The sequence below is a fragment of the Eriocheir sinensis genome, chromosome 33 (genome assembly GCF_024679095.1).
Source record: "Eriocheir sinensis breed Jianghai 21 chromosome 33, ASM2467909v1, whole genome shotgun sequence".
In the NCBI taxonomy this organism is placed as follows: Eukaryota; Metazoa; Arthropoda; class Malacostraca; order Decapoda; family Varunidae; genus Eriocheir; species Eriocheir sinensis.
Genome location: NC_066541.1, coordinates 5,021,136 through 5,038,024, shown reverse-complemented (window position 1 = coordinate 5,038,024; position 16,889 = coordinate 5,021,136). Strand labels below are relative to the sequence as shown.

Here is a 16,889-nt window from a genome sequence, read left to right as displayed (position 1 = left end):
AAGCAGATAAAATTCAGTATCTTAAAATTGTAGTGAGCGTATTTATAGGTTAATAACAAAACCAGTCTGTAAAATTTGTCAAGGTTCGTCCTAAAATACGTGTAAAATACGCGACGGAACGTCCCTTCCCTCTTGCCTCCACCAGCAGCGTGTAGTGGCTGTCACTCATTACATCCTCGAGAAATTTTAGAGTTGCCACTCGTTCCTTTAAATACGGATCCAATCCGTATAGGAGAGTTCCACTCACACAGCTCTTCTGGACAGAGTGGAGTCTAAGGCTCTTCGTCTCATCAGCTCTCCTCCTATTACTGACAGCCTTCTACCTCTTAAATTCCGCGGCCATGTTGCATTTCTTTCTATCTTCTATCGATATTTTCATGCTGACTGCTCTTCTGAACTTGCTAACTACATGCCTCCCCCCCTCACGCGGCCCCGCTGCACACGACTTTCTACTTATGCTCATCCCTATACTATCCAAACCCCTTATGCAAGAGTAAACCAGCATCTCCATTCTTTCATCCCCTTCACTGGTAAACTCTGGAGCAGTCTTCCTTCGTCTGTATTTCCTCCTGCCTATGACTTGACCTCTTTCAAGAAGAGTGTATCAAGACACCTCTCCACCCGAAATTGACCTCTTTTGGTCACTCTATACTTATCACTGTATGAGAGCAACAGTTAGCCGGCTTATTTTTTTTAATCTTTTTGTTGCCCTTGAGTTGCTCTCTGCTGTTAAAAAAAAAAAAAGTGATATGTAGCATACAGGTGATGTTCATTATGTAGTTGTAATTGTAATTGTAATTAAATTTGTTTTGAAGAAATTGTAATTGTAACGTAATTGCTATTTCCAAATGCACTTATAATTATAAGTGTAATTCAAAGTTTATGAAAGTAATTGTAATTGTAATCATTTTTTTTTTAAGTGTAATTACACCAACCCTACCACTACTACTACTACTAGTACTACTATACTACTACTACTACTACTGCTACTACTACTACTACTACTACTACTACTACTACTACTACTACCACAGATATTTTTAAGTACATTATATTAGTGGCTGTCATCATTAATTAAAGTAGTATAACGTATTACTTTTTCTCTTTATGTTATAAGAGTAAGAAAGAGTGAGAGTGAGAGAGAGGGAGAGAGACTAGTGTTGCCAGCTAAGCTTCCCCATATAAGGGTGTTCTAATGCGGGAGAGAGAGAGAGAGAGAGAGAGAGAGAGAGAGAGAGAGAGAGATTCATCATATTCTCTCATTTCTCGATATAGTAATCGTAGTAATCTTTTTTTTTCTTTTTTTGAGTCTGTGGAAAGAATGAGTCAAGGATATTTATCTTCTACACGTTGAAAGGCACCCCCCCCCCTCCAGCCTCTCGCTCTCGCTCTCTCTCTCTCTCTCTCTCTCTCTCTCTCTCTCTCTCTCTCTCTCTCTATTGAAATGGCTGCCAAAAAACTTTACCACGAAAGGAAGTAAAGTGACAAGGATTAAATTGTATCTTGCAGCGAGAGAGAGAGAGAGAGAGAGAGAGAGAGAGAGAGAGAGAGAGAGAGACAGCGTCTGTTCTTCTCCCTACTTTGTTTACCTTCTCTCTCACAAACAGTTTCCCATTCCCTTCCTTCCTTCCCTTCTTTTCTTCCTCCTTCCTATCATCCCTTCTTTCCTCTTCTCCAGCTTTCTATGCCTCTTTTCTCCTCTTCTTTCTTTCTTTCCTCTTCCTTTCCTTTTTTCTCTTCCTTCTTCACTCTATTCCTTTTTTTCCCCAACTCTTCTTGTCATTCTATTCTTCGCTTCCTTCTTCTTTCTATTCCTTCTTTCCCTTTCTTTCCTATCTACTTGCTTCTTCCTTCCCTTCCTTTCCTTATTAATTTTCTTTCCCTGTCTTTCCTTCCATCTCCCCTCTTCTTTCCCTTTGTTCCCTTCCTTATTTCTTGTACTCCTTTCTCTCTCTTTCCTATTCATTCTTCCTCCCTCCCCATTCCCCATCTTCCATTCCTTCTTTCCCTCTCTTCCTTTCTTAATCCTGTCGTTTGCGTTAATGTCTAAATATTAAGATTTGACTCCTGCAATCAGGACTCTTAATTATCACAAAGGTGGACAGGTGAGCTTGTTCAGGTGTGACTCAGGTGTGGAGTCAAGGTGTGTGGGTGGAGGTATTTTTAATAGGTCAGTCTGGAGGCGTGAGTCAGCGGTGGAGGAGGAGGAAGAGGAGGAGGAGGAGGAGGAGGAGGAATAGGAAGAAGAAATGAGGAAAAGTTGTTTGGGTGGGTTTGTGTCTACAGATTATTCATTTTCAGATACTCTCGCTCGCTTTCTCCCTTTTCGTAACATAAGAAGGAATCAGAAGGAAGGAAGGAAGGAAAAAAGAAAGTTAGGAATGAAGGATGGAAGTGAAAGAAAAGAGGAGGTGTAGATTAAAGAAAGATAAAGACGACAGAAAGAAGGAAAGAAAGGAAGGAAGGAAGGAAGAAAAAAGAAAGTTAGAAATGAAGGATGGAAGCGAAAGAAAAAAATGAAGTGTAGATTAAAGAAAGAAAGATAAAGACGAGAGAAAGAAGGAAGGAAGGAAGGAAGACTGAAAGAAGAGGTAAATAGTAAAAAGAAAAACAAAGTAGATAAAATAAAATAAAAGGAAAGAAGGAAGGAGGAAAAACTGAAAATATTGATCGAAAGGAAAGAAGTGAGAGGAGGAAAATATGGGAAAAAAGGAAGAAAGGAAGGAAAAGATGACTAGAGGGAAATAAAGAGAGGAAAGATTTAAAATTTGGTGTCTGGAGAGATGAAGGAATGAGTGGGAGTAAAGAAGGAAGAAAGATGGAGGAGGACGGGAGGGAGAAGGAGAGGAAGAGAGGGGAAAAGGGAGGGAGGGAGGGAAGAAGGAGGGAGGGAGGAGGAGAGCCAGTGCATACCAAGATACTTTAGTCAACAGAAACAGGTAGGAGAGAGAGAGAGAGAGAGAGAGAGACTCAAATAGAAGACTCCACGATGCTCTGGAAATAGTCTACCATGCCTCTCTCTCTCTCTCTCTCTCTCTCTCTCTCTCTCTCTCTCTCTCTCTTTCATTTTTTTTGTTTATTGTTTTGTTTATATAGTTCTATAATGAAAAATATTTATGCTTAATTCTTTTCTCATTTTTTCTACTCAAAACTATTATAATTTTGTGTGTAATAATTCATGTTATTTATATTATTTGTGTTTGTTTTAATATTTTAACGTGTTTTTCCTTTTCTTTTATTTTACTATCATAAAAAAAGATATTGATGCATGGTTTAATCTTAGACTGAGCTATACGATGTTACTCTAAAGAATATATAAACAGTAATAACAATGATGATGACGACGATAATAATAATAATGATAATAAAGATAATAATAATAATAATAATAATAATAATAATAATAATAATAATAATAATAATAATAATAATAATAACAACAGAAGAGGAAAATAGATATGCGACAAATATTCAATAGATAAGAGAAACACAAAGCAAGTGTCAAACAAACTACCATTACGTCTACAAACTAAAATAAACATAAAACTGAATCATTCTAAACTTGTCGAGAAAAGTCTTGGGAACATCCACGACTGTCTCCTCGATTATGAGCAGTGTTACCAACTCACGGGAAATCGGCGGGAGGGGGGGGGGGAGGAGGATTGACAATACTGAGTAAACAAGGTGTGCTTACGTCCTCCATCTGCCCTGGGGAAGAGGTGAAGGAGGAGAAGGAAGAAGAAGAAGAGGAGGTGGAAGTGAAGGAGGACAAAGAGAAGAAGAGGAGGTGGAAGTGAAGGAGGACAAAGAGAAGAAGAGGAGGAGGAGGAGGAGGACAAGGAGGAGGAAGAGGAGGAGGACGAGTAGGAGCATGATAAACAGGATGAGAATGATGAGAATGAGGAGGAAGAAAGGATAAACAGACAGGGAAAGAAGAAAAGAAAAGGAAGAATAAGATAAAAAAAATGAGGAAAGTCAGGAGTGAAATATTTAGGAAGGAAATTAAACTACTAGATATGTTTTTAAAAGACTGACGTGGTGACCGAGAAGGAGGAGGAGGTGGAGGAAGAGGAGGAGGAGGAAGAGTAGGAACATGAGAAACTGGATGAGAATGATGAGAATGAGGACAAGGAGAATGAGGAGGAAGAAAGGAGAAGCAGACAGGGAAAGAAAAATAGCAAAGGAAGAATAAGGAAAAAAATAATGAAGTCAGGAGAGAAATATTTAGGAAGGAAATGCAGAGGGAAGGAAATTAAACCACTAGATATATTTATAAAAGACTGACGTGGTGAACGAGAAGGAGGAGGAGGAAGAGGAGGAACATAAGAAACTGGATGAGAATGATGAGAATGAGGAGGAAGAAAGGAGAAGCAGACAGATAAAGAAGAATAGAAAAGGAAGAACAAGAAAAAAATAATGAGGAAAGTCAGGAGAGAAATATTTAGGAAGTAAATGCAGAGGGAAGGAAATTAAACCACTAGATATATTTATAAAAGACTGACGTGGTGACCGAGAAGGAGGAGGAGGAGGAACATGAGAAACTGGATGAGAATGATGAGAATGAGGACTAGGAGAATGAGGAGGAAGAAAGGAGAAACAGACAGGGAAAGAAAAATAGAAAAGGAAGAATAAGGAAAAAAATAATGAAGTCAGGAGAGAAATATTTAGGAAGGAAATGCAGAGGGAAGGAAATTAAACCACTAGATATATTTATAAAAGACTGACGTGGTGACCGAGAAGGAGGAGGAGGAAGAGGAACATGAGAAACTGGATGAGAATGATGAGAATGAGGACAAGGAGAATGAGGAGGAAGAAAGGAGAAGCAGACAGGGAAAGAAGAATAGAAAAGGAAGAATAAGAAAAAAATAATGAGGAAAGTCAGGAGAGAAATATTTAGGAAGGAAACGCAGAGGGAAGGAAATTAAACCACTAGATATATTTATAAAAGACTGACGTGGTGACCGAGAAGGAGGAGGAGGAAGAGAAGGAGGAGGAAGAGGAGGAGGAGGAGGAGGAGGCGGATTAAAAGGAGGAGGAGGAATGCAAAAGAACCGAAATGAGGTCACTGAGTATTTTACAGACTCAATATTTTAGGGATTTTCCACACACGCATTACCTAAACATAAACGACTGAATCAGCTTCACTTTTTTTCAGTCCCTAAATTATAATAAATAAACATTAAAGTGAGATTTCCTTATAACATGGATCTCCTTAGCAGCATTTTTTAACTTGCTAATTAAGAACTGGTAAGAAAAATGCTGAATAATCGTATTACTGATTTGCTCAAGATGGGCTATTATTATTATTATTGTTATTATTATTATTATTATTATTATTATTATTATTATTATTATTATTATTATTATTATTATTATTATTATTATTATTATTATTATTATTATTATTATTATTATTATTATTATTATTATTATTATTATTATTATTATTATTATTATTATTATTATTATTATTATTATTATTATTATTATTATTATTATTATTATTATTATTATTATTATTATTATTATTATTATTATTCTCTCTCTCTCTCTTTCTCTCTCTCTCTCTCTCTCTCTCTCTCTCTCTCTCTCTCTCTCTCTCTCTCTCTCTCTCTCTCTCTCTCATCGTAATAGAAGTAGTAAAGAAAAAGTAAAATATTACTGTTAAGAGAGAGAGAGAGAGAGAGAGAGAGAGAGAGAGAGAGAGAGAGAGAGAGAGAGAGAGAGAGAGAGAGAGAGAGAGAAGGGTATGATTTAAAGGTTCTTTCGACCATGCCTTGGCAACAGTGCAGAAAGAGAGAGAGAGAGAGAGAGAGAGAGAGAGAGAGAGAGAGAGAGAGAGAGAGAGAGAGAGAGAGAGAGAGAGAGAGAGAGAGAGAGAGGCTGTAACATCAAGCAGCAGTAACTCTGCCCCTCTCTCCCTCCTCCCTCTTCTTCCTCCCTCATCTCTCCTCCCTCTTCTCCCTCTCTCCTCTCTCCTCCCTGTTTCCCTTCATTTTTTCTTCCCCTCCCTCCCTTTCTCCCTCTTTTCTTTCATGTTTTTTCCCCTCTATTATCCCTTCCGCCTCTCTCTCTCTCTCTCTCTCTCTCTCTCTCTCTCTCTCTCTCTCTCTCTCTCTCTCTCTCTCTCTCTCTCTCTCTCTCTCTCTCTCTCTCTCTCTCCATTTTTTTTTTTTTACAACAAAGGAGACAGCTCAAGGGCACAAAAAAAGGAAACAATAATAAAAAAAATGCCCGTTACTCGCTGCTCCCCAAAAAAAGAATCAAAAGAGGTGGTCGATAGAAAGGTTAATTTCGGGAGGAGAGGTGTCCTGATACCCTCCTCTTGAAAGAGTTCAAGTCGTAGGCAGGAGGAAATACAGATGAAGGAAGATTGTTCCAGAGTTTACCAGCGTGAGGGATGAAAGAGTGAAGATGCTGGTTAACTCTTGCATAAGGGGTTTGGACAGTGTAGGGATGAGCATGAGTAGAAAGTCGTGTGCAGCGGGGCCGCGGGAGGGGGGGAGGCATGCAGTTTGCAAGTTCAGAAGAGCAGTCAGCGTGGAAATATCGATAGAAGATAGAAAGAGAGGCAACATCGCGGCGGAATTTAAGAGGTAGAAGACTATCAGTAGGAGGAGGAGAGCTGATGAGACGAAGAGCCTTAGACTCCACTCTGTCCAGAAAAGCTGTGTGAGTGGAGCCCCCCCACACGTGAGATGCATACTCCATACGAGGGCGGACAAGGCCCCTGTATATGGATAGCAACTGCGCGGGGGAGAAGAACTGGCGGAGACGATACAGAACGCCCAACCTCGAGGAAGCTGATTTAGCGAGAGAGGAGATGTAAAGTTTCCAGTTGAGATTTTGAGTTAAGGATAGACCGAGGATGTTTAGTGTTGAAGATGGTGACAGCTGAGAGTTGTCGAAGAATAGGGGAAGGTGTTTGCAAGATTATGGCGAGTTGATAGGTGGAGAAATTGAGTTTTTGAGGCATTGAAGGACACAAGGTTCCTTCTGCCCCAATCGGAAATGATAGCAAGATCTGAGGTTAAGCGTTCTGCAGCCTCCAGTCTGGAGTCGTGTACCTCCTGTTGGGATGGCCTTCTATTGAAAGAAGTTGAATAATGCAGAGTGGAGTCGTCGGCATTATTGATGAATAACAGGAAGAGAGTGGGTGATAGGACAGAGCCCTGTGGAACGCCACTGTTGATAGGTTTAGGGGAAGAACAGTGACCGTCTACCACCGCAGAGATAGAAAGTTTTTTTTTTTTTTCCTCTCCTTCAACTCCTCCAGGTAAATCAAAGTTACAGTAATCAGCACAGATGTTCACCCAGTAGAAGACGGTTAAGATTCGTTTTAGGTCTGTGCCAGTATCTCATTACCTACCTCATGAAACATCAGTATCTCTTCATATATGTTTTCTACAAACCCTCAACAGTCATGTAAACGCTTTGAAAATCCAAATCAAGGACTTTTTTTTACTCTTGAAAATAGGGGATAATGTTTACGAAAGCGCGTCACCTCTTCTGGCGACGGCCGCGGCGATGCTGCAGCCGGTGTTGCGAGAAATACCTCCTCGCTGAAATAAGTCGGGGGCTACGCCCCCCCTGGTTAAAAGCGGGGGTCGAAGGGGGCGCAGGCCCCCCCGTTAGTAGGTCGTAAAGTTCGGTTGGAGTAGTTTAAATATGCTCCCCGACCCTAAACCCTCTGCGAGCTATTTTACGGCTGCGGCGGCTGCAGCGTCGCCGCGGCCGCCGCCGGAGGAGGCGACGCGCTTTCGTAAACATTACCCCTTATTTTCAAGAGTATAAAAAAAAAACTCCTTGAATTGGATATTCAAAGCATTTCCATGACTGTTGAAGGTTTGTAGAAAAGATATATGAAGAGATACTGATGTTTCATAAAGTAGATTATGAGTTACTGGCACGGACCTAAAACGAATCTTTACCTTGAAGACATAGGTAATCTTCACCCTCGTTACAGGTGTTGCATTACAAACCACCTGTGCCAGTGGAGCTGCTGTTGTCCTTTTATAATTTTAACTTTAGCCCACCCGAAAAAAAAAAGCAAAAGGGGAGAAAAATTGACTAGAGTAATAGGGAGTAATAGGTAATAATGAGTAATGATGAATAATAATGAGTAATAACAAATAAGCTAATATTGCCCTTGTCTGATTTTAACTTTAGTCCTCCCCCCAATAAAAGCACACTGGGAAAAAGCAGTTAAGATTTCAGTAATGACTTAATGACTGACAAATTATTGATTGTATTTGATATTTTAGTTTCGGAAGTTTTGCATGAATTAAACTGTGTAACACTCGAATTACTTTGGGTTCTAAATGAGGGAGCATGCAGCCCGCTGCTGGATCCACTCCTTCCACGCCTCTTCCTCAGAGATCCCTCGCTAAACCCAACACATAAAAAGCACCCTATCGCCGCTGAAACTGTAACATATCGCTTCTAAAAGAGTAACCCATCGCGCATGTTTGTTGCTAACATTTCATGAATGAATAATTTGAGATGGAAAACGTTAGGAGTAATTATTAGTTCGTTTAAGTCTATCAGAAAAAAAATACATATATGCCAATCATCGGAGTGAGTTACGTGTTATCGTGTGTCTCTTTCTCTGATATACTGTTTGATATTACTTTAAACTTAACTATGAATAAAACTTTAATATGTATTATAATTTAGTTGCCCTTTGATGAAGAAAATGGATTGTTGTTTTTATCATAGAAAACGAACTTTGTTGGGACACACTTACATATGTTGACGTATTTCCATCAATTCTATATTCTTCTCTCTCTCTCTCTCTCTCTCTCTCTCTCTCTCTCTCTCTCTCTCTCTCTCTCTCTCTCTCTCTCTCTCTCTCTCTCTCTCTCTCTCTCTCTCTCTCTCTCTCTCTCTCTCTCTCTCTCTCTCTCTCTCTCCTTCCTTCAACTTAATATCAACTAGAGTAGAAATGCAACGTTTTGGAGTCTTCTGATTAATGTAAAATCACTTAGGTTTAAGGACAGACCACCAAGTCTGGACCATGGGGTCTGTGTGGTCTGATTTTCTATGTAAGTCTATGTAAGTCTCTCTCGCTTTCTCGTAAGGGAATATCAATAACAATAAAACCATCAGCCATATTTTGTATCCAATATATATTTCCCATATTTCTTCCTCTCTCATACAGCCGTCAGTACATACAACCAGTGAGTGAACAGATAAGACACGAAAAAAAAAAGATAACGATATAGAACTATGGTGATCAATGCTGTGAAAATGTGGATTGAAGTTGAAAGTAAATCCTTATACGTACCTATACATGAATTTACGTGGTTTAAAGTTAGGTAAAAGTGTGTGTGTGTGTGTGTGTGTGTGTGTGTGTGTGTGTGTGTGTGTGTTATGACTAGATTATTCACATACACTTCTCTCTTGCTTTTCCTTCCTGTTTTAGGTATAAGGTCCCACACATTGGTGATTTTTTTATGCTGGCGCCAGACTTAATTCATGCAACCAGTCCTCACATACATGAATAGACAGGATTAGCTATAGCTTAATATATAGATAGACAGACACTTTAAATTAGTCTGTATATATTTTTCCGTCAGTAGCAGCAGGCAAGGGTAAACAAAAAAAAACGGTAAAGAAGGCCCGAAACACTACTTACTATGTTCAATATCCATATCCGTCTATCTATATTTATCTAACGAGACGTCTATCTATATATACCCGTGAGAAATGGACGCCTAACCTTGAGCCTGGCGAGAGTACCAAAATTCGCTGGTGCCAGAAACACAAAAAAACGCTCGTGTGCCGCGGCGGTACGGGGATGGTTAGTTAACGTTTACGTGTGTGTGCCAAAATACAAAAAAATATATATGTGCAGTAAATCGTATACAGTCATTAGCAATACGATACGTTGTGTGTGTAAAGCATGCAAGAGATCGTACACATAAACTACAATGAAAATAATAATAATAATGATAATAATAATAATAATAATAATAATAATAATAATAGTAATAATAATACGGTAGTAATAATAATAATAATAAAGGGAAAGCTTGCAGACAACACAACCCCATCAAGCAGTCCCCAGTCACAACCCCAGAGTCCCTAACCCTCCCCCAGCAAGTTACCCCTCCCAATAGTAAAAAAAAGAAGAAAAAAAAGAAAAAAAGATCCCCCAAATCCTTTCCAGTCTAAAGTTTTAACATCCCCAAACCTCTCAAGCAGTCCCCAGTCACAACCCCAAGGAACCCCAACCCTCTACCAGTTAACTCTCCCACTTAAGGAAAAATACCCCAAATCCCCACCAACCCAAAGACTAACAACCCCAACCCCCCAAAGCTGTCCCCAATCACAACCCCAGAGGATCCTTAACCCCCAACCAGTTAATCCCCCATTTCAGAAAAAAATCCCCAAATCCCTACCAGTACAAAGACTAACATTCCAACCACCTCCAGCCCTCCCCACCAATAGGAAGCACTGAATCATCAATCCCCAATAAGAAGTCAACGTCACACCCCACCCTAATCCCCACCGGGTCCCCAATACCACTCCCCAGTAGAAGATTAACGCCCTAATCCCCTCCGTTCTTTCTTATTGAAGCAAGCTCAGAAGAAGGGGAGGAAGAGGAGGGAGGAAAAAGAAGAAAAGAGAACACAGGAAAAGAAGAAGAAGAAAAAGAAGATGAAGAAGAAGTACGTAGTAGAAAAGAAAAGGAAAAAGAACTAGAACAAAAAGAACAAGAAGAAGAAGAAAAACGAAGATTATGAACAAAAAGAAAAAAGAGGAAGGAAAAGAAAGAAGAACAAGAGAAGGAAGAAAAACGAAAGTATAAAAGAACAAGAACAAGAGGAATATTAAACCACTTTCCGCCATTTTTCCCAACGAAATGAGAGCAAAGGAGAAAAGAACAAGAACAAGAGCAAAAAAAACACCACCCATTCCTTCCTTCTCACCCCTAGCCGACCCCCGCCACCTGGCCCCATCACACGTCGCTCCCTCAGAAGTCAAAACACGGGCTGGTGACGCCGTTGGGGTTGAGCTTCTCCCACACTCTGTACATCCTCTCCGGGCCGATGTGGTGCCCCGTGAAGGCCTGCGGGAGAGAAGGGACAAAGGGCTCAGGAGGCTAAACAACATGAATATAAAAACTTGGTACTCAGTAAGCTAAAGTGTGATTTTTTTATTTTTTTTATATACAGTGAAGGAGGCAACTGAAGAGCAAGAAAAATTAAGATACAAATAAGCCAAAAGAGAGTGTCAGATTCGATTGGAAAGGTGTCGTGATGCTTCCCTCTTGAAAGCGTTTAAATTGAGTAGCCAAAGGAGAGCGTCAGATTCGGTTGGAAAGGTGTCCTGTTGCTCCCATCTTGAAAGTGTTTCAATTGTAGGCATGAGGAAGTACAGGCGAAAAAGAGCTTTTCCATTGTTTACTAGCGAAAGGGATGAAGATATGAAGTTGCTGGTTAACTCTCGCTTAAGGGCTTTGGATAGCATAGGGATGAGCTAGAGTAGAAAGTCGTGTGCAGCCGACCGCTGGAGGGGTGGAGGCATACAGTTTGCACGTTCAGAAGAGCTGTAAGCGTGAACCATGAACGAGGAAAAACTGTAGAATCAAGAGTGAATGGAAAAAAGGAAGCAATTACTTTCGGCAATAAAACCAAAACAATCCCCGCCAAATGAAAGAAGGAAACAACCCGTCCCAGCAGGTAACCTCATTAACCACATTAACGGAATAAAGGAAGCAATCAGTTCTGGCAATTAAGAAAACAAAGCGATCTGCCAAAAGAGAGAAGAAAACAACTCACCTCTCAGCAGGTAACCTCATTAACCCCTTCACTCACCTGGGCGAGGTCACAGTCGTCGGTGACCCGCTCCCCGCAGGTGAAGCGCGCGTCGTGGGTGGGCGGGTGGGCGTTGACCTTCTTGGCCAGGTGCGCCGTCACGTACACGTCTTCGACAGGTATGGGACGCGTGGACAGGGAAGCCTCGTACAGCTCACGTATCAAGTCCCCAGACACGACGTAGCCTGGGAAGGGGGAAGATGAAGGTTGAGGTGAGGTGAGGGAAGGTGAGATGAGTATGATAAGGCTAAGCTAGAGAAGGTGAGAATAGGTAATAGGGTGAGGTTAGGTAAGGTCAGGGAAGGTAAGGTAGTTAGGTTAAGGAAGGTAAAGTCAGATAAGGTGAGGTCAGGGGAGGTGTAGTTGGGTAAGGTGAGGTCAGGGAAGGTAAGGTAATTAGGTTAAGGAAGGCAAAGTTAGGTAAGGTGAGGTCAGGGGAGGTGTACTTGGGTAAGGTGAGGTCCGGGATGGTAAGGTAGGTAGAGTAAGGAAGGTAAAGTTAGGTAAGGTGAGGTCAGGGAAGGTAAGGTAGGTAGGTTAAGGAAGGTAAAGTTAGGTAAGGTGAGGTCAGGGGAGGTGTAGTTAGGTAAGGTGAGGTCAGGGAAGGTAAAGTCAAAGTAATAAGGTGAGTTTAGATAAATAAGATGAGGTTGGGGAAGATGAGGTTAAGGAGATAGGGTGAGGACAGGGAAAGTGAGGCTAAGTAGGGTGAGATAAATGAGGTTAGGTGACATTAGGGGAGGTTAGGTTAGATAAGTAAGGTTAAGTGACATTGGAGGAGGTAGGTTTGGTAAGTAAGTTTAGGATATGTGTAGTGATGTGAAGGTGCTTTTGTTTTGCTGTTGATTATATTATTTGTATCATTATTACTACTGTTACGAATGTTATAGTCTTGTCGTTACTATCATTATCATCCATAAGAACCACTACTCAAAGTATCTATGTGTATAAAGGCTTTTGGTTATTCTGTTTTTATTTTATTATTGCTCTGTTACTATCGTATGAAGAATGACCCGTTACAATACTATCAAATACAGTAAACCATTACTTTTCTTTAGTAAATCTGTATTGTGTATTTTCCTTATCATGTACGCTAGGTTCTGGGGGCAATTAACTGTGTGTGTGTGTGTGTGTGTGTGTGTGTGTGTGTGTGTGTGTGTGTGTGTGTGTGTGTGTGTTTTATACACCAGAGAAGACAGTCAAGGGGGAGAAAAGGAAAGCCAGCAGTGCGAATGTGTGTATATGGCGGTGGTGTTTGTGCGCTCGTGTGTGTGTGTGTGTGTGTGTGTGTGTGTGTGTGTGTGTGTGTGTGTGTGTAATTAAGTAAGTAAAAGTTTATTGCCAACATACTTGAGAGAAAAGTTCTACAAATATATTTTTTTTAATACATTAGCAACGGTCCGTCGAGCCGAAGCTCCATGACGCGCGCGCGTGTGTGTGTGTGTGTGTGTGTGTGTGTGTGTGTGTGTGTGTGTGTGTGTGTGTGTGTGTGTAAAAAACTGCGCCAGCCACACACGGGGGGTGGGCGGGGGGAAGGGGCATGCCAGGTACAGCATTGACGGGCCGGAACGCCTTCTTCTGCTTGATACAGCCTGGGGGAGGAAGTCCACGTGAATTATGACAACAAACGCTACGGTGATTAACATTTTAAGGCGAGGAAAATATATAATGAGGCGCTGATAGAAACTGAAGAAATAAAAGTAAAAGAGAGAGAGAGAGAGAGAGAGAGAGAGAGAGAGAGAGAGAGAGAGAGAGAGAGAGAGAGAGAGAGAGAGAGAGAGAGAGAGAGATCATTACGACAACAAAAACATTATAGTCTTATTATAAAAACTGGAAAAAAAAAATAGAAAGCAGTCATTGGGAAGAGAGAGAGAGAGAGAGAGAGAGAGAGAGAGAGAGAGAGAGAGAGAGAGAGAGAGAGAGAGAGAGAGAGAGAGAGAGAGAGAGAGAGAGAGAGAGAGAGAGAGAGAAAATCATTATGGCAGCAAAAATATTACGATCCAATGATAAAAAAAAAATCTAGGAAGCAGCCATGACAGAAAATAAGAGAAAGAGAGAGAGAGGTAAAATTGTTATGGCAGAAAAAAACGTTATGACCATGTGAAGAAAAAAATAAATAAATAACGAAAAAAGAAACCAACCACTCAAAAGAAAGAGAAAAAAGAGAAAGTAGGAGGGAAAAATAGAAGAAAGTAAAAAAAAAAAATCGGTCTATATGGCGTCTTAATTATCTTCTACCTGTAATTCTGCCCTACCTGTAATTATCTCACCTGTAATTATGTCTACCTGTAATCTATCGTAGCTTCCTTGTCTTAATTCATCCCCTTGTAATTATCTCACCTGTAACTCAGCGTGTCTTGCGTGTCTTAATTCTCTTCTACCTGTAATTCTGCTCTACCTGTAATTATCTCACCTGTAATTATGTCTACCTGTAATCTATCGCAGCTTCCTTGTCTTAATTCATCCCCCTGTAATTATCTCACCTGTAACCCAGCGTGTCCTGCGTGTCTTAATTATCTTCTACCTGTAATTCTTTTCTACCTGTAATTATGTCTACCTGTAATCTATTCTGTCTTCCTTGTCTTAATTTTCTCCTACCTGTAATTCTCTTTTCCTGTAATTTTGTCTACCTGTAATCTATTCTGTCTTCCTTGTCTTAATTATCTCCTACCTGTAATTCTCTTCTACCTGTAATTATGTCTACCTGTAATCTATTCTGTCTTCCTTGTCTTAAGTATCTCCTACCTGTAATCTATTCTGTCTTCCCCGTCTTAATTATCTCCTACCTGTAATCTCTTCTACCCGTAATTCTCCTCTACCTGCAATTCTCTTCTACCTGTAACTTCCTTCAACCTGTAATCTCTCCTACCTGTACTTCTCGTCTAACTGTAACAATCTCACCTGTGATCCAGCGCGTCTTGCCGGCCTCCTGCAGGTAGGTCAGCAGGGTAGGCACGTTGACGAAGATGTCGTCGTCGGTCTTCAGCAGGTACTGGGCTTGCTGGCAGTGCGTCGCCGTCCACTTGAGGCCCATCACGCTCTTCAGGGTCAGGTTCATGTAGGAGTCCGTGAAGTCCTCCTGTAGGATGTCCCCGTAGGTCCTAGACTCCTCCACCACCTGTAGGATTCGTGGACAGGTAAAGGGAAGGAAGGAGGTAGGATAAAGTTCATGGCAAGGGAAAGGATGTAAATTCATGTAGGAGTCCACGAAATTCTCTTGCAGGATGTCCCCATAGGTCCTAGACTCCTTCTTTACCTGTAGGATTCGTGAACAGGTAAAGGAAGGAGGTAGGTAGGATAAAGTTCATGACAAAGGAAAGGATGTAAATTCATGTAGGAGTCCACGAAATGCTCTTACAGGATGTCCCCATAGGTCCTAGACTCCTCCATTACCTGTAGGATTAGTGATTATTAGGGCAAGTAAAGGTGAGAAGGAGATAGACAGTGGTAAATGCATAGTAGGAAGGTAGAAGGTTGATTTACTTTTTTATATTAAGTCCTATGCTGCTCCACAACCTTCAGTATTTATCATCATCATTATTATAAGCCATTAGTTGACCCCTGCAGTACAAAGGCCTTTCCCAACGTCCTCGACTCTAATGCTAGTGTACTCATTCCTTCCTTGGCACAAGTTCTAATTATATCGATTCATCTTGTCTTTTGTTTGCCTTGACTTTTATGATTCTCGGTTTGCCAGTCTTACTCCTCATCGTTAGTGTTTATTAGGGGCAGGTACAGGTAAGGCAAGGCAATGTAGACGAGGATGACAGGTAGGCGAAGGGCAGCTAATGATGTTATATGCCTCGCCACCTGTGAAAGAAAACTAATGAAGAGAAAAAAGAAATGAGAGAGGGAATGGTAGAAGGATACGAGGAGTTTATTTCCTTTTAAGAATGTGTGGTAATTATGGTAAGCGTCTCTTCACCTGTACGAGTTAACTAACGAAGAGAGAAAGAAAGGAAGAGGAGTGGGAGGGACGGAGGGATGGGAGAAGGAATTTATCTTCATACCTATCATCAGCACCTATATTTTCTCGACCTTAAAGGGAGAAGGTAAATCAAGGGAGCGGGAAGGAGAAAGAAAGGAACGAGAAGGAAGTGAAAGTAAAGGATGAAAGAAAGGTATGACAAACTGGCTATTGTTTGCATGTTTATTTTAATTCTTATTCTTTTATCTGCGTTTGAAGGAAGAGGAGGAGGAGGAGGAGGAGGAGATATACTGCCTATTGTTTCTTCTTTCATTATGCATACTTTATCTATCGCATTATCTTCTCGCCTCTTTCAGAATGCATTTCACCCCCTTATCTTGTCTTTTTTTCAATTTCTTTATCTCTATCTCTGTCATGCTTTACTATCCAGATCCTAACCTAACTAACCTTACCACCTCCATCTCTCTCTCTCTCTCTCTCTCTCTCTCTCTCTCTCTCTCTCTCTCTCTCTCTCTCTCTCTCTCTCTCTCTCTCTCTCTCTCTCTCTCTCTCTCTCTCTCTCTCTCTCTCTCTCTCTCTCTCTCTCTCTATCTGTCTATCTATCTCTATCTGTCTATCTCTTACCTTAGTATCCACATCCCTGTATATCCAAATACCAAACGTTACCTATCATTATCACCTGTCCACCTTCATCCTCATTTACTCATTTACCTTACCTTACCTCACCCATTCACCTTTCCTTGCCTTGCCCACCCTCACCTTACCGAATCACTCTTCACATTATATCAGTATGTCTCACTTTACCTGTCAAGTCATTGCTGTTTGCTTACCTTCCCACCTGTCTTACCTGATCCTTGACTCACCTTTCTGACCTGCCTATGTTACCTCCTACTTATCTTTCTCCTACTGCTCCTCTTCCTCCTCCTCCTCCTTCTCTTCCGTCTTTTCATACTCCTGCTCCTCCTCTTCCTTCTTCTGCTCCCCCTGATCATATTTCTAATCCTCCTCTTCCTCCTTCTCTTCCTCCTTGACATGCTTCTCCTCCTCCTCCTCCTCCTCCTCCTCCTCCTCCTGCCGCTACTTCTATTATACTCTCTCTTCTCGTCCTTCTACTCCTCCTTTTGCTTCTACCTCCTCCT

General features: G+C 41.0%; 2 protein-coding genes across 2 annotated transcripts in view; one reads left to right on the top strand and one right to left on the bottom strand.

The window, feature by feature from the left end:
- LOC127006835 (uncharacterized) overlaps positions 1-16,889 on the top strand; it is a 98,260-nt gene that overhangs the window by 33,056 nt on the left and 48,315 nt on the right. The gene's annotated exons all lie outside the window — the stretch shown is intronic.
- The window catches only part of LOC127006612 (beta-1,3-galactosyltransferase 1-like), a 32,435-nt gene continuing 24,859 nt past the window's right edge, over positions 9,314-16,889 (bottom strand). The window contains exons 5-8 of the mRNA XM_050876711.1: positions 14,724-14,940; positions 13,325-13,414; positions 11,823-12,010; positions 9,314-11,074 (exon numbers count right to left, since the gene is read on the bottom strand). Of these exons, the coding sequence (XP_050732668.1) occupies positions 10,979-11,074; positions 11,823-12,010; positions 13,325-13,414; positions 14,724-14,940 (591 nt within the window). The 3' untranslated portion in view covers positions 9,314-10,978. The remainder of the gene's footprint in view (positions 11,075-11,822; positions 12,011-13,324; positions 13,415-14,723; positions 14,941-16,889) is intronic.